General features: G+C 38.1%; 1 protein-coding gene across 1 annotated transcript; it reads left to right on the top strand.

Annotated features, from left to right (window-relative positions):
* Window positions 1-12,191: 12,191 nt before the first annotated feature.
* Window positions 12,192-22,477, top strand: LOC131109686 (glycylpeptide N-tetradecanoyltransferase 2-like). Its single transcript, XM_058061934.1, has 12 exons — window positions 12,192-12,328; window positions 12,393-12,483; window positions 12,565-12,709; window positions 14,200-14,318; window positions 14,463-14,554; window positions 16,145-16,261; window positions 18,551-18,721; window positions 20,111-20,219; window positions 20,307-20,477; window positions 20,554-20,724; window positions 22,057-22,194; window positions 22,358-22,477. Exons 1-12 carry the CDS (start codon window positions 12,219-12,221, stop codon window positions 22,379-22,381), a joined length of 1,458 nt encoding a protein of 485 aa, XP_057917917.1. The 5' UTR covers window positions 12,192-12,218; the 3' UTR covers window positions 22,382-22,477.
* Window positions 22,478-22,742: the final 265 nt, after the last annotated feature.

The raw sequence follows: 22,742 nt of genomic DNA, 5'->3' as shown, positions 1-22,742 counted from the left end.
GTCATGTAGAGGATCTTTGACTATCTTGTCATGTAGAGGATCTTTGACTAGGTAGTACCTGTAAAAATAGCTAAACACTCATATCATGTAGAGGATCTTTGACTAGGTACTACATGTAAAAATAGCTAAACACTCTTGTCATGTAGAGGATCTTTGACTAGGTACTACATGTAAAAATAGCTAAACACTCTTGTCATGTAGAAGATCTTTGACTAGGTAGTACCTGTAAAAATAGCGAAACACTACTCCTTTTGGACATGTGGAACTGTGAACTGATTATGGGATGCATTCAATTGTAATCTGATGCATGTTCAAATGAAATAAAACCATTACCATTACCAGTTTAGAGGTGATGGTTTTGACCCAAATTGTGCTACAATATAAAAGCAATGGGTCTACTGTGTTGCCAGATAAAAGTCGGGAGAAAGAATAAAGCTAAAAGCTCCAATAGATTTTCGGCATCAGGTTAAACAGCAACAGATGCTACCTTTTAGAAGAAGCTTTCATTAGAGGTAAAAAAAAAAAAAAAAAAAAACAGAAATAGGGATGACACCTCTTGTAGTTGCATGACTAACAATTATATTCTACATCATCTTCTTTTGCTCGAGTGTGCGTCTGTGATCCTTTGCCAGATTTATTTGTGATTTAACTTTAAAACAGCCGCACAACGTTTTCTCTCTGGGGAAATTAAGGGTGAAGGGTAATTGAGCTGCATTGCTGCACAGAAAAAGACATAATGAAACATACTCTGTTCACAAAGTGCTTTAGATCATCTTACACCACAAGTCCATCAAAGAGTGTATCATTAAGTTATGTGCTTCTATGACTTGCAGGCCAGACCCCATTAAATCGCAATATTGGATTTTACATGTTTTTTATTGAATAAGATGGCCCTCAATCAACACCACAGGGGGCAAATAAATGTGAGTTTAAGAGAAAATGAGTTAGTATAAGCTAGCTAACAATACACGTCAAAGGAGTTACCTATTTTAACGCAAAATCTCTAACCAAAAACCCTAAAAAAACTGTACTATTTGCATAATTGACTTGTACTGTATGTTAACCAAGCTACAGCGGTATTGGTATTGTGGAGACCCGAGTTCAATTCCACCCTCAGCCATCTCTGTGTGGAGTTTGCATGTTCTCCCCGTCCGTGCATGCGTGGGTTTTCTCCGGGTACTCCGGTTTCCTCCCACATTCCAAAAACATGCTAGGTTAATTAGCGACTCCAAATTGTCCATAGGTATGAATGTGAGTGTGAATGGTTGTTTGTCTATATGTGCCCTGTGATTGGCTGGCTGGCCACCAGTCCAGGGTGCAAGTCATGTTGCTAGTTTGTTATATTAAAACTTGAAATACTCCGAAAGCAACATTGAGGGCCGGATTTAAACACTTGATGGGCCGCATGTGGCCCCCGGGCCGTGGTTTGCGCACCACTAGGTGTGTCGCTAGGGCAACTAACCATTGTTTTAATCACCAAATAATCGGTCCATTTGTTGGGTTAATTGGCGACTCCAAATTAGTCCATAGGTATGAATGTGAGTGTGAATGGTTGTTTGTCTATTAGTGCCCTGTGATTGGCTGGCCACCAGTCCAGGGTGTACCCCGCCTCTCACCTGAAGACAGCTGGGGTAGGCTCCAGCACCCCCGCGACCCTCATGAGGAAAAGCGGTAGAAAATGAATGAATGAGTTGTGGACTCCTATAGAGCAGCTACACGCAATAACCAACACAGAAAACTTTCTAGAGCTTCCAGAATCTGCACCTATTCCAGCTGTATTTCTTTTGTGCTGGATGGAAAGTCCGTCAGAATCGTAAACCATTCCTTCTTCACTAATGTTCCTCTTTATAAAGCTGAGAATGACATTTTTTTCTGGCTGGCCACCAGTCCAGGGTGTACCCCGCCTCTTGCCCGAAAACAGCTGGGATAGACTCCATCACCCCTGTGACCCTCTTCAGGAAAGGCGGTAAAAAATGAATGAATGAATGTGAGTGTGAATGGTTGTTTGTCTATATGTGCCCTGTGATTGGTTGGCTGGCGACCAGTCCAGGGTGTACCCCACCTCTCATCTGAAGACAGCTGGGATAGGCTCCAGCACCCCCGCGACACTCGTGAAAATGAATGAATGAATGAATAACAATGTCTACTCGAATGTAAATACATATACTGCATATATAGCTACAGTACTACAGTATTATAGAGTATTGTGCCACATCAACCAGACAATACACTACCAATGTATGATGCAGAATATTAACCAACTACTATGCAAGCTCAAAAGACTCAGTAAGTGGTATGAATGTGAGTGTGTATGGTTGTTTGTCTATATGTGCAATGTGATTGGCTGGCTACCAGTCCAGGGTGTACCCCGCCTCTCGCCCGAAAACAGCTGGGATAGGCTCCAGCATCCCCCTGCGACCCTCATGGACACACGTATGGCACTTTATGTCTGCGTTGGTTATCCATTTGCACACTGTCTCCCTCACGCTGTTATCCTTCTCCTCCATGAAATGTTTGTGCTGAATAAATCAACTGGGAGCCGGAGTAGAAGGAGTCGAAGGAGCAGATAAACTCATATCCTCCTTCCATGCTCACTTTTTTATTACAGCAAGCTGACAACACCTAATCTTTACTATTTGTGGTCCGTCACTGAAAAAAACGTCCATCACCTTTATTGGCATTTGACATGTTTTGGAAGCCTTTTTTTAACTATTTGATTCATCCTAAGAGAAATGTTTTATTAACTATTAATGGCTGCCTTTAATATGTACATCTTTAATGAAGGTACAAAGACAGCAAAGCTCTTCATTCTTTTACGGAAAGTTTCACTTGTTACGTTTGTGTTTAGATCAGGGGTCTCAAACACGCGGCCCGCGGGCCAAATGTGGCACGCAGGACACTAGTTTGAGGCCCCCGCAAGTTTGATATGGATGCTGTATGGTATCATGTACCCAGAAAAAATGATTACGTTTGATTAATGTTCATGTTAAAGGTTAAATAACTGTTAATAGTTATCCTCCCTATCCGTGTGGAAGTGGTAATTTTTTTGGCTATTTAAGTTGAAAGGAAATAACTTGAAGGCTACCGTTTAGGTTGCTAGCGCTCGAGTTTGCGAGTTAGCATGTGTCTCAAGACCCTGCAGTTGCGCAATATGTTGTAAATTATTTTTTATTTTGTGCAGAAAAATAAAAAGTAAGATATTTGAAAACAGTGGAATGTTTTATCAGAGCTTTTATTGTAGAAAATCGGAACCAAAGCACTGAAAAAGTTTGTATATTTTTTTGTTTTTAATAAATGCGGTTTTTTTTTGGGGGGGGGGCAGTCTTGCCCAGACCCTAGCTCCAGTGGCCCCCAGGTAAATTGAGTTTGAGACCCCTGCTGTATGGAATCATGTACCCAGAAAAAATGATTACGTTTGATTAATGTTCATGTTAAAGGTTAAATAACTGTTAATAGTTATCCTCCCTATCCGTGTGGAAGTGGTAATTTTTTTTGGCTATTTAAGTTTAAAGGAAATAACTTAAAGGCTACCGTTTAGGTTGCTAGCGCTCGAGTTTGCGAGTTAGCATGTGTCTCAAGACCCTGCAGTTGCGCAATATGTTGTAAATAAAAAGAGTATAAATGTGACTATAGTCGTGTTTTGTCATGTCTACAGGGCTCTAATAATGCTTTGTTCATTTTAATCTGAAAAAAATAATTTGTCTACCCACCAACTATATGTGGTTTCTTAAGTTTTTATTATTTGCCGTTTTATTATTATTATTATTATATTTAGTTATTTATAAAAAAATAAAAATTAAGATATTTGAGAACAGTGGAATGTTTTATCAGAGCTTTTCTTGTAGAAAATTGGAACCAAAGTGAAGTTTTTAATTTTTTTTTTTTTTTTGGAAAACCTGATGCGGCCCAGTCTCACCCAGACCCGATCTCCAGTGGCCCCCCAAGTAAATTGAGTTTAAGACCCCTGGTTTAGATGCTATAGAAGTATAGTCATGCTCAGATTTAAGCCCGCCAGATTTTGACAAAAAAGCGAGTTAGGACATCCGTGCTGTGTGGTAATTGTATGGATGGTCACGGCATCCATGTTTTCATCAGAGGAGCGATGTGGAGCGACGTGGCGAGGCTCAAACCGGATGACCGGGCATAAAAGTGGCAAGATTTGGTGTTCAAACCAAAATATTTCAAGCAAAAAATTGCTTGAAAAGTCAAATATCTTATGGCTCAGTTCAAGCCCGTATGGACAAATGAACCCTACACCCTGGACTGGTGGCCAGCCAATCACAGGGCACATATAGACAACATCCATTGTTGGAGCTTGAAGGGCTAATGTAAAGTGTCAAGCGATACATTTATCAGATATTAAAATATGACATATATGGATGTTTCCCACTACCTTCTTGATGGCTGACTATGACAGACTGGTTTGATTTATGATGCATTTTATGGTGCTTTTAATGGAGCTGTTCAATTCCCTGCAGCATCATGGAAGAAAATGTCATTAAATTAAAAAAAGATAATAATAACATTAACAATTAAATAAAAAAGATAATAATTGAATTAATTTATTAGTTTATTTTATCATCATAAAATAAATAATTGGGATTTTTTTCAATATATTTTTTAAAGATTATGTCTTAATATTATATAGAACTGACATCAACATAACTGGTTTGATTTATGATGCATTTCATGGTGCTTTTAATGGAGCTGTTCAATTCCCTACAGCATCATGGAAGAAAAGGTCATTAAATAAATAGATAAATCAACAAATAATTAAATTAATTTATTTTAATTTTTTATTATTAATTTATTAGTTTATTTTTTAAATGATTGGCAATTCCTTTAAATAAATAAATAAAATAAATTGAATTGCATAATTATATAAATTACATCATAACATAAATAATTGGGATTTTTTTTCAATCTAGTTTTTTAAAGATTATGTCTAAATATTAATATATAGTTTAGTAAATAGAAGAAAAGGACATTAAATAAATAGATAAATCAACAAATAATGTAATTAATTTATGTTTTAGTTTATTATTAATTTATAAAAAAAATATTCAAAATATTATTAAAAATGTATGTATTATATTTTTTAAAAATGAACTAATAAATTAGTTTATTTTTTAAATGATTGGTAATTCCTTTAAATAAAAATAAATAAATATAATTACATAATTATATAAATTATATCATAAAATAAATATTTGGGATTTTTTCAATGTATTTTTAAACATTATGTCTAAATATTAATATATAGTTTAGTAAATGGAAGAAGAAGCCATTAAATAAATAGATATATCAACAAATAATATAATTAATTTATGTTTTAGTTCATTATTAATCTATTTAAAAAATATTAAAAATATATGTGTTATATTTATTAAAAATTAACTAATAAATTAATTTATTTTTTAAATGATTGGTATTTCCTTTAACTGAATAAATAAAATAAATTGAATTACATAATTATATAAATTATATCATAAAATAAATATTTGGGATCTTTTCAATATATTTTTAAAGATTATGTCAAAATATTAATATATAGTTTAGTAAAGGCCACTAAATAAATAGATATATCAACAAATAATGTAATTAATTTATGTTTTTGTTTATTATTAATTTATTTAAAAATTATTAAAATATTGTTAAAAATATATTTATTATATTTATTAAAAATGAACTAATAAATTAGTTTATTTTTTAAATGATTGGTAATTTCTTTAACTAAATCAATAAAATAAATGGAATTACATAATTATATAAATTATATCACAAAATATTTTTTTTTCAATATATTTCTAAAGATTATGTCTAAATATTAACATATAGTTTAGTAAATGTAAATAGAAATGAGTTCACATTTTAATTGTTTTCATTTTTTTGTCATATTTTGTTCATATTTACAAAGAAGAAAGATCTCCAACGTGTATTGAAGTTGATACAAATTCACATAGACGGAAATAGAACTGTTTTTGACTCTTTTAACCTATCCTAAAGTTAGGCGCCAAACTGATTATAAATGGATGACATAACTATTAGTGTCAGACAACCAAAGCCCCTTTTTGTGTACACACTTTCTCCAAACGTTATTTCAGAAGAGCAGGCGGAAAGAAAACAAATGAAGTGGAGAAGATGTGAAGATACCGTTGGCGGCTTCGACTCCTCCTGGTGATGTTTTGTTTTTTTTGTTTTTTATTCCTCTCTCTCATATGATACATCACAGACAATCATTTGAAGCAACAGCCAATAAATGTTGTTGTGTTGCGGATTTGTTTATTCTGCAGGCGAATGTGGCAGCCACCCAAGTCGGTATACGGAGGTTCACTTTAAGTACAAAATTTGTTTGGCTTGGAGAATAATAGAAGTGACTGATCAATTTTGGAATGCATAAACCTGCCGTGGCTAAAATCCAAGCAAAGATTTTGTTTTCTGACGTGGATACGATTGAGTCTGCTGGAATACGAGTTTATGTAGGTGCCGAATTACGGCTACATTAGAGAGACGGAGGAAGAAAGTCATATGGAACAAATTTTATACTGACCGGTAATTCATACATACATATACATACACAACAAAGTAGGCTTACTTCTTTATAAATTTAATATTTTTGGAGTTACAATACAGAAAACCTGTTTAAATATATTTTTAACATGATTAGAGCCCTATAGACAACACTGACACTTACTATGGTACCCATTATATCATTGGATGGTCATATCACCTCCTACTTTGGTACGTGACAAAAATTAAATTAAATTAAATTAAATTAAATTAAATTAAATTAAATTAAATTAAATTAAATTAATTTAAATTAATTTAATTAAATTAAAAAAAATTAAATATATTTTTTTCATTAAATTATATGAGGAAAGCAGGAAGTGAACAAATGTAACAGTTACTGATTGTAAAAGTACCATATATATATATCGTTATATTGACAGTTACTATGGTACCCATTATGTCATTGGATGCTCATATCACCTCGTACTTTGGTACGTGACAAAAATAAAATAAAAATTTAAAAATTTAAAAATTTAAAAATTTAAAAATTTAAAAATTTAAAAATTTAAAAATTTAAAAATTTAAAAATTTAAAAATTTAAAAATTTAAAAAGTTAAAAAGTTAAAAAGTTAAAAAGTTAAAAATTAAAAAAATAAAACAAACACTTATTAGGAAAGCAGGAAGTGAACAAATGTAACAGTTACTGATTGTAAAAGTACCAGATGGAGGGGTAGGATTTAATAAGTTTTGCTTCTTCCTACTCCTTTTAGACATGTGGAACTGTGAACTGATTATGGGATGCATTCAATTGTAATCTGATGCATGTTCAAATGAAATTAAACCATTACCATTACCATTACCATTACCAAACTAACACCCCTATAGTCACCTTTGCACTCGTATTACCCAATATTGTCAACAAATTTATAACATAAATAAGACTATTTCTCATGTGTGTTGCTATAAATGTGTTCCATAGTGACAAAGGGTGAGTGACGGACAGGAAGTGACATGAATAGAGTTACAGCTTGCCTTGGGTTACAGCCACAACAACAGCACTTGTTTTTAGGGTTTGTAAATGCTTAATTTAGCCCAAAAAATACACATTTACATCAACGTTTATGTAGTATTTAAACACAAAACTGTTACAGTATTAATTACGTGTTATGATTATCATTCATTCATGAACTCATTTAGAATGAGGCCTTTTTAAGCTAACCCGTGCCAGATTGTTGTCTATTCCCGCCAACCCTTATTTGAATGGGATAATAACATACCATAACATAATAACATACTTCTGAGGTATGTTATTATGTAGTATTTTTAGTCGACGACAAACATGGAAGATGCAAGCTTGATCATTCGGGGTTTTATTTTTCAGGGAATAAGCTAACATGCCGTGATGTTATTGTTAAAAATGTGTGTTGCTATTAGTGTTGCTAATGTCCTCCTGTTCCACTCCTCAATATTACGTTGTGGTATGTGATATATGGCATCCATTATGTGGACAAGTGAAGAGCTACAGTGCAGATAAAGCACGCATTAGCACGACTTGGAGACAAACAGCAAAAAAGCTCATTTGCATGAACAGAATGCACAAAAAAGCATGTTCTAAAACAGGGGTCTCAAACTCAATTTACTTGGGGGCCACTGGAGCTAGGGTCTGGGTGAGACTGGGCCGCATCAGGTTTTCCAAAAAAAAAAAAAACGCATTTATTAAAAACTAAAAATTTTAAAAAACTTTGCTTTGGTTCCAATTGTTATTTTTCTACACAAAATAAGATGAAAAATAAATAAACAAATCAAGAATAAAGAAAATCAATCAATCAGTAATAAATTAAATATTAAATAAATTTAATAATAATAATAATAAAACACCAAATAATAAAAACTTAAGAAACCACATATAGTTGGTGGGTAGACAAATTATTTTTTTCAGATTAAAATGAACAAAGCATTATTAGAGCCCTGTAGACATGACAAAACACGACTATAGTCACATTTATACTCTTTTTATTTACAACATATTGCGCAACTGCAGGGTCTTGAGACACATGCTAACTCGCAAACGAGAGAGCTAGCGACCTAAACGGTAGCCTTCAAGTTATTTTCTTTCAACTTAAATAGCCAAAAACTTACCACTTCCACACGGATAGGGAGGATAACTATTAACAGTTATTTAACCTTTAACATGAACATTAATCAAATGTACTAATTTTTTCTGGGTACATGATACCCATGCGTCGCGTCGTTGCGTTGCGTCGTTGCATTGCGTCGTTGCGTTGCGTCGTTGCGTTGCGTCGTTGCGTTGCGTCGTTGCGTTGCGTCGTTGCGTTGCGTCGTTGCGTTGCGTCGTTGCGTTGCGTCGTTGCGTTGCGTCGTTGCGTTGCGTCGTTGCGTTGCGTCGTTGCGTTGCGTCGTTGCGTTGCGTCGTTGCGTTGCGTCGTTGCGTTGCGTCGTTGCGTTGCGTCGTTTCGTTGCGTCGTTTCGTTGCGTCGTGTCGTTGCGTCGCGTCGTTGCGTCGCGTCGTTGCGTTGCGTCGTTGCGTTGCGTCGTTGCGTTGCGTCGTTGCGTTGCGTCGTTGCGTTGCGTCGTTGCGTTGCGTCGTTGCGTTGCGTCGTTGCGTTGCGTCGTTGCGTTGCGTCGTTGCGTTGCGTCGTTGCGTCGTTGCGTCGAGTCGTTGCGTCGCGTCGTTGCGTCGCGTCGTTGCGTCGCGTCGTTGCGTCGCGTCGTTGCGTCGCGTCGTTGCGTCGCGTCGTTGCGTCGCGTTGTCGCGTCGCGTCGCTGCGTCGCTGCGTCGCGTCGCTGCGTCGCGTCGCTGCGTCGCGTCGCTGCGTCGCTGCGTCGCTGCGTTGCGTCGCTGCGTTGCGTCGCTGCGTTGCGTCGCTGCGTTGCGTCGCTGCGTTGCGTCGCTGCGTTGCGTCGCTGCGTTGCGTCGCTGCGTTGCGTCGCTGCGTTGCGTCGTTGCGTTGCGTCGTTGCATTGCGTCGTTGTGCTGCAACACGCTTCATCATGCTAGGCTATATTATGTTTCATTACGTTACGTTACGATATGTAATATTACCATACAGCATCCATATCAAACTTGCGTGGGCCGCATTAACATTAAACTTTCATATCAAGGCGGGGGCCTCAAAGTAGTGTCCTGCGTGCCCCATTTGGCCCGCGGGCCGCGTGTTTGAGACCTTTTTTTTCTAAAAGCACTTTTAAACTGTCTACATTTCAGCATTAAGGCTAGTTTTTAAACAACACGCTTCCAGTGTTCCAGACTATAAAAAAGTATATAATATGCTTTTATAATATATTATAAGTGCGGTCTGACCTTGTATTTAACTTGAGTTCTCCATCGTCTAACTAGCTGCATGCTATAAATGTGAGATGGTGCTGATAATAATCACATCCCAGCAGCTTTATTAGCGACGGCGACAACAGAAGTCCTGCAAAGGACGAGAACGCCAGCGGTATTTAGGGCAGAGCTCAAGGTGAATGCAAATGTCTGGAGTCTGACTGGCTCATCAAGGCCCCCCGAACCGCCACAGCCAAAATCACATCAGTCAGGATGTCAGCGTTGTGACTGATTTAGGGAGGATTCTCCAATCAAGACACAGAGAAGCTATTGTCGATGTTGTTTACAAGCATCACACAATGAAATGTTGATTAGAGTGCAAGAAAAGACAGGCGTCGTAATTGTACAGGCAGGAAGACGCTGACGGCTGTTTGGCTAATTGTCACAAGTTGGACAAAACAACAACAGTTCTGTCAAGTATTTTGGAGTGGAGGTTTTTTTTAAACGCTATTCAAAAACGCTATCATTCATTTTCTATGTTCCGTATTTGGATAACGGGTAAGCTAGTGGTGGTGACAGGCAGGGTGGGTACACATCATTTTTGTTTTACGTAAGCTTTCCTGATGTCATTGATGTAAAAGGTGAACAGTTTTGGTCCCAGTATTGATCCCTGGGGTACTCATGTGTAATATTTATATATGCAGATGTATATTGTCCTCGCTTTATGTATTGTTTCCTGTTGGCAAGATAACAATCCATTCATTTTCTATGCCGCTTATCCTCACTAGGGTGGCGGGGTTGCGCTGCGTTGCGCTGCGTTGCGCTGCGTTGCGCTGCGTTGCGCTGCGTTGCGCTGCGTTGCGCTGCGTTGCGTGCGCTGCGTGCGCTGCGTGCGCTGCGTGCGCTGCGTGCGCTGCGTTGCGTGCGCTGCGTTGCGTGCGCTGCGTTGCGTGCGCTGCGTGCGCTGCGTGCGCTGCGTTGCGTGCGCTGCGTTGCGTGCGCTGCGTTGCGTGCGCTGCGTTGCGTGCGCTGCGTTGCGTGCGCTGCGTTGCGTGCGCTGCGTTGCGTGCGCTGCGTTGCGCTGCGTTGCGCTGCGTTGCGCTGCGTTGCGCTGCGTTGCGCTGCGTTGCGTGCGCTGCGTTGCGTGCGCTGCGTTGCGTGCGCTGCGTTGCGTGCGCTGCGTTGCGTGCGCTGCGTTGCGTGCGCTGCGTTGCGTTGCGCTGCGTTGCGTTGCGCTGCGTTGCGTTGCGCTGCGTTGCGTTGCGCTGCGTTGCGCTGCGTTGCGCTGCGTTGCGCTGCGTTGCGCCGCGTTGCGCCGCGTTGCTCTGAGTGCGTTGCGTGCGTTGCGTGCGTTGTGCCGTGTTGCTCTGAGTGCGTTGCGCTGCGTTGCGCTGCGTTGCGCTGCGTTGCGCCGCGTTGCGCCGCGTTGCGCAGCGTTGCGTGCGCTGATATCACGTTATATTGCGTGATATCGCATTGTGTTACGTTACGTGCGTTGCGTTGCGTTGCGTGCGTTCCGCTGCATTGCTCTGCATTGTGCTGCGTCGCGCTTATGTTTCGTTATGTTACATTACGATATGTTATGTTATGTTACGTTACGTTGTGTTACGTTATGCTATCTTACGTTACGTTGCATTACATTATGTTACGTTATGTTACGTTATGTTACGTTATGTTACGTTGCATTACGTTACGTCACATTATGTTACATTGGGGGTTTAAGTTTACTTTATTATTATGAAGTTATATTATAGTATATTGGGGGGGGGGGGGGGGGGGTTATTTATTTTTTGCTGATTAACAAACAGCAATCCCAGGGCTCTACTGCCTTATAGTAAATTATGTTTGTATTATCATCATGGTTGCTCAGGCATACAGTATATGTAATATTTTGGTGTATCTTATTTAGCCTCCAACTATACCCCTCGCATGTATGACACATGCTAATGCTAGATTTAGATTTGCTAGATGTATATTACGCATCACATGACAGATGTATAGACAGAAATAACTGATGCATTTTAAAGCTGTGTATCTTTTTATCTACTGTACATTTCAATTAGAAACACAAGCACCAAAGGCACTACAGCACCAGAGGAACCAAAAGCTGGACTCTGGAGCATAGTCCCCAAACGGGTACCAGAAGGGTGCAGCAGACTCCATGGGGGACGGCTTTGGAGATCTCCCTTGGGGTTGTTGCAAAGAAGAAAAAGAGGATGTGCCGGGAAAATAAAAAAAAAGAGCGAGTGCCGAGCAGCAGATATCGTATTGTGCAATTAGACGGCAATTAAGGCGGAGGTTGGAATCAGGCCGCTTTAATCTGCAGCAGACACATGAAGACCGTGAGAAGGTGAGTGGTTAGTCTTGGCTTATCTGTCCCACTTGGGATGGGTGACTTAAGCGGTTATACTCCTCCCCTCGCATGCCGGCAAGAGATAAGAGCCAAAAAACCGAGGGGCCCCCAATGTGTCAGAAAAAGCACCCTCGCTCTCAACTTGGAGGAGCTGTCAAAATGACTGATTCCAAGTCAGCGTGAGTATGCTTGTAGTTTTCTTTTTTAAGTGAAAAATGAATGAAGACGTCATTTATTTTCCAGAGATAAGAAGCCGGCAGATGACGGTGCGAGGAAAAGCAAAAAGAAGCCAGATAAATGGAGACAAAAGGGACCCAGGGATCCATTTGAAATGGTCTGTATGAGTTGTCAAATTTTTTTTTTTTTTGTGTGTGTGTCCTACGGAATTTAACACTACAGACAATTGTTATTGAAGTTGGACACCCTGCCGGAAAAAAAGCAGCAGGAGATCCAAAGGGCACTACACCTTTTCTCCTTGGGACAAACTCTACCCAGGACGCTGAAGCAGGCCAAGAGACGCACTTACAAGTTCTGGGACACACAGCCGGTCCCTAAATTTGGTAAATGAAATGTTTTTTAACACATTTTTTATTTGCTAGGCAGGTAAAATGAAATGCTGTAATGCAGGCTGTATGTGGGGCTGTATATGGGGCTGTATATATGGCTCTGAAGGCCCCAGGTCACCCATGACTGGTCTAGAGGATGGAAGCATCAGAATGAACTGACAATCTGTCTTTAGGCAAAGTCATTCACACAGGATTTTTTGTGTTTTTATTGCAAGGGACTTATTGAAAAGGACTTGGAAATTAAAATTTTAATGACAGCTAATTATTGTGTACAGTGCTGCGCTGCGTTGCGTTGCGTTGCGTTGCGTTGCGCTGCACTGCGTTGCATTGTGTTGCGATGCCTCACGCTGCATCACGCTGCATCACGCTGCATCACGCTAGGCTATATTATGTTTTACGCTACGCTATGTTATGATACGATACGTCACGATACGATATGTTACGCTGCGTTGCGTTGCGTTGCGCTGCGTTGCGCTGCGTTGCGCTGTGTTGCGTTGCGCTGTGCTGCGTTGCGCTGTGCTGCATTGCGTCGTGTCGCGTTGCATCGCATCGTGCCACGTCGTGCCGCGTTGCATCGCGTTGCGCGCTGCATCACACTAGGCTATATTGTGTTTCATTACGTCATGTTACGTTACATTACGTTATGTTACGTTACATTATGTTATGTTATGTTACGTTACGATACGATGTGTTATGCTACGTTGCGTTGCGCTACGTTGCTCTACGTTGCGTTGCGCTGTGCTGTGCTGTGTTGCGCTGTGCTGCGTTGCGCTGCGCTGCGTTGCGCTGCACTGCGTTGCGCTGCGTTGCGCTGCGTTGCGCTGCGTTGCGCTGCGTTGCGTTGCGCTGCGCTGCGCTGCGTTGCGCTGCTTTGCGCTGCTTTGCGCTGCTTTGCGCTGCTTTGCGCTGTGCTGTGTTGCGTTGCGCTGTGCTGCGTTGCGCTAGGCTATATTATGTTTCATTTTGCTACGTTACGTTACGATATGTCACAATGCGATATGATGTGTTACGTTATGCGTTACGTTATGTTACGTCACGTTATGTTACGCCACGTTATGTTACGCCACGTTATGTTGCGTCACGTTATGTTACGTCACGTTATGTTACGTTATGTTACGTCACGTTATGTTACGTCACGTTATGTTACGTCACATTATGTTACGTCACGTTATGTTACGTCATGTTATGTTACTCCCGTTATATTTTGGGGGTTTGTTAATTTTTTGCTGATTAACAAACAGCAATCCCAGGGTTCTACTGCCTTATAGTAAATAGTGTAAGTAGTTTTGCCCATTATGTTTGTATTATCATCATGGTTGCTCAGGCATAACGTATATGTAATATTTATTTAGCCTCCAAATATACCCCTTCAGCATGATACATCACGGCAAACTACAACATTGGCATACAAATCTTGACATGGTTGTCATGAGATGGTGTTTTCCTTCATGTTAAAAATCCTCCGTGTGATACCATGAAACCAGGTGAAGCCATGACAAGCCAGGGCCAAATAACAGAAGGTGAAGCCAGCGTTCGAGAGGCGCCTTACTCTCTGCCTCAGGGTTTCTCCTGGGACACCGTGGACCTGAGCAACCCCACGGAGGTATGCTGCATGCTGTTAAAGATGGCCTATTCAAAGTAACTTTGCATTTTATGTTAGAAGTTTCCCCCCCCCTGGAAGAAGTAGATATTGGTTCCGGTGAAGCTTACTGCAAGGTTGAGGAAAATTGCTTCTGGATCTTTTCAGCTGCAAGAGCTTTGTACGCTGCTCAATGAGAACTACACTGAGGATGATGACAACACCATCAGATATGACTTTTCTATGGAGTATCTGCGATGGTAGGTCATTTTTAATCGTTACCTTTCCCTTGGTATAATGGTAAAAATGGTATCATATTTAATGTCCATCGGGTTTTGTATTCAGCCAGGAGTCGCCTTACTATATTGCTGCATATTTTCATTCATTACAAAGTTATGACAAGTTAAATATGATGTGATGCAAGGCTATGTTATGCTAGAGTAAGGTTATGTTATGCAGTGTCATACTATTCTACGCTATGCGAGGCTATGTTTTGTTAATTTTGCAAGATTATGTTATCCTGTTAAGATATGCTATGCTGTTATGCTATGATATGCCATGCTATGCTATGCTATGCTATGCTATGCTATGCTATGCTATGCTATGCTATGCTATGCTATGCTATGTTGTGCTATGCTATGCTATGCTATGAATTTTGCAAGATTATATTATCCTGTTAAGATATGCTATGCTATGCTATGCTATGCTATGCTATGCTATGCTATGCTATGCTATGCTATGCTATGCTATGCTATGCTATGCTATGCTATTCTATGCTCTGCTATGCTATGCTTTGCTATGCTAGTGTGCTATGCTGTGCCGTGCTATGCTATGCTATGCTATGCTATGCTATGCTATGCTATGCTATGCTATGCTATGCTATGCTATGAATTTCGCAAGATGATGTTATCCTGTTATGCTAAGCTATGCTATGCTATGCTATGCTATGCTATGCTATGCTATGCTATGCTATGCTAGTGTGCTATGCTGTGCTATGCTATGCTATGCTATGCTATGCTATGCTATGAATTTTACAAGATTACCTTATCCTGTTATGCTAAGCTTTGCTATGCTTTGCTATGCTATGCTATGCTATGAATTTTGCAAGATTACGTTATCCTGTTAAGATATGCTATGCTATGTGGTGCTATGCTATGCTAGTATGCTATGCTATGCTATTCTGTGCTATGCTATGCTATGCTATGCTATGAATTTTGCAAGATTATATTATCCTGTTAAGATATGCTATGCAATGCTTTGTTATGCTATGCTATGCTATGCTGTGTGGTGCTATGCTATGCTATGCTATGCTATGCTATGCTATGCTATGCTATGCTATGCTATGCTATGCTATGCTATGCTATGCTATGCTATGCTATGCTAGTATGCTATGCTGTGCTGTGCTGTGCTGTGCTATGCTGTGCTATGCTATGCTATACTGTGCTATGCTGTACTATGCTATGCTGTGCTATGCTATGCTATGCTATGCTATGCTATTCTATGTTATACAAAAAGTTCCATTGTCTCACATTTAGCAGCTGTCTCCTGTAAATGTGGTCTCCACTCAACCCTTGTATCAGTAACAAGCCTGCCGCTCTCATCTCTTCTCTGCCTTTCTATAATCTCCATAAACGCTATCTCTACCTTCAGGGAGCACTTACATGCAAACATAACATAATTTACTTTGAAATGAATAATTAACATTCCTAGAGCTCCAGCATTCCTCGGCCCGGAGGTAAAGAGGCATAGAAGCTGAATTCATTCCACATCCAAACGCTTGAAGCCGTTAAACTGCCCTTAACGTTCATTCATATTGCACACCATGTTCTGTGTTTTCCTTCCCTCTTAAGGGCCTTGCAACCTCCAAATTGGCTGGCCCAGTGGCACTGCGGCATCAGGGTGGATTCTAATAAGAAGCTAGTGGGCTTCATCGGAGCAGTCCCTGCAGATGTGCATATATACGACATGTGAGTAGCTCATTGTTATTACTGGATTGTATTTTTTCCTTGTCTTATTATTTAGTTCCGCAGTCTCATTTGTTGCTTTTATTTTTTTTTTAACAATTATTACACAAACACCCTACCAAGTATCCTTAAAAGGGAACTGCACTTTTTTGGAAGGTTGCAATATTTCTTTATAGTCCCCTTTTTGTGCATTATAACATGAGAAAGGTAGTTAATATGAGCTAGCTAACAATGCACATCATTGGGATACACTATGAAGCCATCTAAAAAAAAACCTCTGACAACATTAAATGGTTTGATTACATGCTATAATCATGCATGAACATGGGAACTGCACTTTTCACTTTTTTGGAATGTTGCAATATTTCCTTTACAGTCCCCTTTCTGTGCATTATAACATGACAAAATTTGTTAATATGAGCTAGCTAACAATGCACATCATTGGGATACACTATGAAGCCGTCTAAAAAAAACTCTAACATCATTACATGGTTCGATTACATGCTATAATCATGCATTAACATGGGAACTGCACTTTTTTGGAATGCAATAGTTTCTGTACAGTCCCCTTTTTGTGCATTATAACATGAGAAAATTTGTTAATATGAGCTAGCTAACAATGCACACCATTGGGATACACTATGAAGCCGTCTAAAAAAACCTCTAAAAACATTACATGGTTTGATTACATGCTATAATCATGCATTAACATGGGAACTGCACTTTTTTGGAATGTTGCAAAATTTCTTTATAGTCCCCTTTCTGTGCATTATAACATGAGAAAATGAGTTAATATGAGCTAGCTAACAATGCACATCATTGGGATACACTATGAAGCCGTCTAAAAAAAACCTCTAACTACATTACATGGTTTGATTACATGCTATAATCATGCATTAACATGGGAACTGCACTTTTTTTGGAATGCAATAGTTTCTGTACAGTCCCCTTTTTGTGCATTATAACATGAGAAAATGAGTTAATATGAGCTAGCTAACAATGCACATCATTGGGATACACTATGAAGCCATCTAAAAAAAACCTTTAACAACATTAAATGGTTTGATTACATGCTATAATCATGCATTAACATGGGAACTGCACTTTTTTGGAATGTTGCAAAATTTCTTTATAGTCCCCTTTTTGTGCATTATAACATGAGAAAATGAGTTAATATGAGCTAGCTAACAATGGACATCATTGGGATACACTATGAAGCCGTCTAATAAAAACCTCGAACAACATTAAATGTTTTGATTACATGCTATAATCATGCATTAACATGGGAACTGCACTTTTTTGGAATGTTACAAAATTTCTTTACAGTCCTGTTTCTGTGCATTATAACATGAGAAAATGAGTTAATATGAGCTAGCTAACAATGCACATTATTGGGATACACTATGAAGCTGTCTAAAAAAACTTCTAACAACATTACATGGTTTGATTACATGCTATAATCATGCATTAACATGGGAACTGTACTTTTTTGGAATGTTGCAAAATTTCTTTACATTCCTCTTTCTGTGCATTATAACATGAGAAAAAGTGTTAATATGAGCTAGCTAACAATGCACATCATTGCCATACGCTATAAATACTATGAATATACCGATGATAACATGTAATACTTGCAATATCTTGCCGTATTTTGATTATTTAAAACACAACCGAAATGTATTTATGCTAGTTCCTTCAATAACAACAGTTAGCCACAAAATGTCCGCTTTCCTTGGGATGGCTGTGTCTTCCAGCACATGACAAAAAAATGCTGACGAGCATGTTGTTGAGTCTTTGTAGCGAATATTAGTTCTGTCTATGAATGATGCTGCGACGGGTTATGTTAGCCCGTCAGTTAAAAATAGCTTTTCATGCTAGCTGCTACAATAACAACATTGCTGTAGCTTGGTTAATATTATTAAAGTCAGGTATATAAATGGAATATTGTTTTTTTGTGAGGGCTTTAGCGTCAAAATATTTTCAATGACGTTTGTTGTTAGCTAGCTCATATTAACTATTTTTTTCATGCTAGAATGCACAGAAAAAGAGAACAAAAACAAACATGCAGTTCCCCTTGAAATAGTAGACAATTGCTCCTCAAGCTCTGTCACGTGTCCTTAAAAAGTGTCCTCCTCTTTAGCCGCCATACCTCAATTAGCGTCCAATCGAACGACTCAACACCAATCGAACGACTCAACAGCAAATAAATGCCAAGCGTTATTAAACGTACAAGCTGGAAGAGCAATTTGTCAGAGCGCGTCTGTTAAAGTGGAACCTTTTGTTGTCCTGCAGGGAGAAGCGAACGGCGCAGATCAAATTTCTGTGTGTTCATAAGAAGCTACGCCTCAAGCGAATGACCCCGGTTTTGATTCGGGAGCTTACTAGACGTGTTCAACAGCAGGGTGTGGGCCAGGCGGTGTACACAGCTGCTATAGTGCTGCCTACACCCATCAGCTCCTGCAGGTATGAAAAATTAATACAATGATTTATATTTATAAAAGACCTGAGTTCAATTCCACCCTCGGGGCATCTCTGTGTGGAGTTTGCATGTTCTTCCCGTGTATGCGTGGGTTTTTTGCGGGGACTCCGGTTTCCTCCCACATTCCAAAAACATGCTAGGTTAATTAGCGACTCCAAATTGTCCATAGGTATGAATGTGAGTGTGAATGGTTGTTTGTCTATATGTGCCCTGTGATTGGCTGGCCACCAGTCCAGGGTGTACCCCGCCTCTTGCCTGAAGACAGCTGGGATAGGCTCCAGCATTTCTTGTATTATTCTTATTGATGTTATTCATTAATTCATTCATTTTCTACTATCCTCACAAGGGTGGCGGGGGTGCTGGAGCCTATCCCAGCTGTCTTGGGGCGAGAGGCGGGGTACACCCTGGACTGGTGGCCAGCCAATCACAGGGCACATATAGACAAACAACCATTCACACTCACTGAAATTATCATTCGCCTAAAATATTTAATCACAAATTAATCACATTTTATACATAGTTAACTCATAATTAATCACAGGTAGAAAAACTTTTTTTCTACAATCAGTAAAGCTGTATGAATGTGAGTGTGAATGGTTGTTTGTCTATATGTGCCCTGTGATTGGCTGGCTACCAGTCCAGGGTGTACCCCGCATCTCGCCTGAAGACAGCTGGGATAGGCTCCAGCACCCCCTGCGACCTTTGTGAGGATAAGCGGTAGAAAATGAATGAATTAATGAATTAATGTGGGCTTTATATATGGCGGTAGCGGTAGAAAATGAATGTATTTACAAATGAGGGCTGCACGGCGGTCGAGTGGTTAGCACACAGACCTCACAGTGAGGAGACCCGTGTTCAATTCCACTCTCGCCCATCTCTGTGTGGAGTGTTCTCCCCTCTCCTGGGTTTTTTTGTCCGGGTACTCCGGTTTCCTCCCACATTCCAAAAACATGCTAGGTTAATTAGCGACTCCAAATTGTCCATAGGTATGAATGTGAGTGTGAATGGTTGTTTGTCTATATGTGCCCTGTGATTGGCTGGCCACCAGTCCAGGGTGTACCGAAGACGAGAGGCGGGGTACACCCTGGATTACATCCTTACTGATTGTAGAAAAAAGTATTTCTATTTTAGATTAAATATTTTAGGCGATTGATAATTTCAGTGAGTGTGAATGGTTGTTTGTCGAAATGTGCTCTGTGATTGCACCTCGCCTCTCGCCCCAAGACAACTGGGATAGGCTCCAGCACCCCCTCTTGAGAATAAGCAGTAGAAACTGAATGAATATTTACAAATAAGAATCTAATTTTAAAAAAAAAACAGAGCATTGTATTATATGTCTTGTCTTAGGAACTGTCTACAAATTCATATTTCAGTTTATGGCATCGACCCCTGAACCTCCGTAAGCTGGTGGAGATGGAGTACCCAGGCATACGAGGAGACATGCCTCTGCAGAGAGCCCTCAAATTCAACCGCCTCCCTGAGGTTTGTGTATGCTGCCACCTAGAGGCAAAAACCCTTTTTTCTTTTCTTTACTGTACCTTCGCCGTTTTACAATAATATATATTCCAGGTGACAAAGATACCAGGTTTGCGAGCGATGGTCAAAAACGATGTCGTGAGGACGCACGCTCTTCTGCAAGCAAACCTCAGCAAGTTTCACCTCAAGCACAGTTGGTCTCTGCAGGAAGTGGAGCACTGGTTCTTGCCAAGAGGGGGTGTGATTGACACCTATGTGGTGGAGGTCAGACTATGTTTGATATATATTCTAACAACATATATTCCACTACTCATATATACTTATATACTTCCTTATATAGGATGATGATGGTGCACTCACGGATGTGGTGAGCTTCTACGGAATCTCCTCCAAGGTATTAAACCACGCGGTTCACAAGGACTTGAAGGTGGCTCACCTCTTCTATGTTGCATCAAACGGCGGTGCAGACCTTGCTGAGCTCATGGAGGACACGCTGGTCCTGGCGAAATCTGTGAGTACTAAATACTCGAAGAATAAAGAGAACGAAAATGAGATCTGATACACAAGCTGTATCAAAAATTCTAATAGGATATCCTGTCAATAGGATGCAATAATAAGTGATAATATAACAGCTGGGATAGGCCCCAGCCTGCCTTGGATGGATGAATTTTTAATATTTTTAATATTTTTAATATTTTTAATATTTTTAATATTTTTAATATTTTTAATATTTTTAATATTTTTAATATTTTTTAATATTTTTAATATTTTTAATATTTAATTAATTTAAAAAGTATTAATTATTTTATTTATTTTTATATAATTTATATAATTGTATATATTTTTTATAATTATATTTATATAAATATAATTTTTATAATTTTTAATAATTATAATATAATATATAATATAATAATTATTATAATAGTAATTCTATTGTACTTTTGTAAGTTTGTGTTCCAAAGACCACATGTGTATTTTGGGTTATGTTGGTGTACTTTATAAAGTATCTCATAAGTATAATATAGAAAAAACACTTATAAACAAGTATAATATGTTAATTGTAATTATTAAAATATTAATAATTTAATAAGCGGTAGAAAATGAATGAATGAATGAATGAATGAATGAATGAATGAATGAATAACTATAATATATTATATAATAATTATTAAAATGATTAATATTAGGGTCATAATTATAATATATTATATAATAATTATTAAAATTACTAATATTTTAAATAATATATAATTATTCATTAAATAATATATATATATAAATCTATATATATATATAAAATGATATAATAATTATAATATTAATTCTAGTGTACTTTTGTAAGTTTGTGTTCCAAAAACAATTTTTAAATGTTTTTTTACTAACAAAAAGACTACGATATCTTCGTTGTTCTCGATATATTTGTATTATGTATTTGTATATATTTTTTAAAAATATTAATAATTTTAATAATGATCAATAATAATTATTAAATAATTATTTGCTAATTATTATTAATAAATATTATTAAAATTGTATACTTATTAAAATATATATAATTTAATAATTATAATATATTATATAATAATTGTTGAAATTATTTTAAAACATTATTAATTAAATAATATATATAAATATATAAATAATATAATAATAATTATAATATTCATTCTATTGTACTTTTGTAAGTTTGAGTTCCAAAGACAAACCAAATTTGTATTTTGGGTTATGTTGGTGTACTTGATAAAGTATCTCATAAGTATAATATAGAAAAAACACATTAAAAAATCCAGACAAACTGTTTCTTTCCTCTTTAAAATTTTTATTTTGTTTTTACTAACAGAAAGACTACGATATCTTCATTGTTCTCGATGTGATGGATAACAACACTTACCTGGAAAAGCTCAAATTCAACATCAGCGGCAAGAACCTACATTACTACTTGTACAATTGGATGTGTCCAAGAATGAGTCCAGACAAGGTACGGTATTCTGGAATAATACCTCATTATTATTTATTGTTTCCTGCATAAAAAACGTCACAAGAAGTGAAACTATGTACCAAAGTAAGATGAAAGAGTTGTGTCTCATAAGCAGAAGAACATTAACCTTGTACTGCTAAACTGATGCTGCGTTGTTCCGCAGGTGGGCATGGTGTTACCAAACTAAAAGGAGATGATGGCGGAGCAGCAAGAATTTCTAGCGTGAAATGGCCATCTGCAAAACACTCAGAATCAATAAAACAAATAAAGCGAAGTGAACACATTTGTTACGTAATAGTCATTTATTTGTTGGCTTCAGCAGTTGTGGGACTGAAAGAGATTACGAGTGGCAGGGCAGAAAATTGTGTAAACACACCAGCGGTTCAGATAATGCACTCTAATTCTGTAACAGTGTGTGTGTATTGTTTATGTTTACAGTCTCTTCATATTACAGTACACACCATTTGATAAAATAAATGTCATTTCAAATAATAATAATAATAATAATAATAATAATAATAATAATAATAATAATAATAATAATAATA

Source organism: Doryrhamphus excisus, chromosome 22 (genome assembly GCF_030265055.1).
Source record: "Doryrhamphus excisus isolate RoL2022-K1 chromosome 22, RoL_Dexc_1.0, whole genome shotgun sequence".
NCBI classification, from domain to species: domain Eukaryota; kingdom Metazoa; phylum Chordata; class Actinopteri; order Syngnathiformes; family Syngnathidae; genus Doryrhamphus; species Doryrhamphus excisus.
Note: the sequence above shows the minus strand (reverse complement) of the source record. Positions and strands in the feature narration are given on the sequence as shown.

Bases quoted from the DNA above. Each gene is read 5' to 3' on its own strand.
- LOC131109686 (XM_058061934.1), top strand. From the start codon at position 12,219: ATGCCGGCAAGAGATAAGAGCCAAAAAACCGAGGGGCCCCCAATGTGT. The intron at 12,484-12,564 runs GTCTGTATGAGT...TTGTTATTGAAG, and splicing joins CCAGGGATCCATTTGAAATG to TTGGACACCCTGCCGGAAAA. The intron at 14,319-14,462 runs GTATGCTGCATG...GGATCTTTTCAG, and splicing joins ACCTGAGCAACCCCACGGAG to CTGCAAGAGCTTTGTACGCT.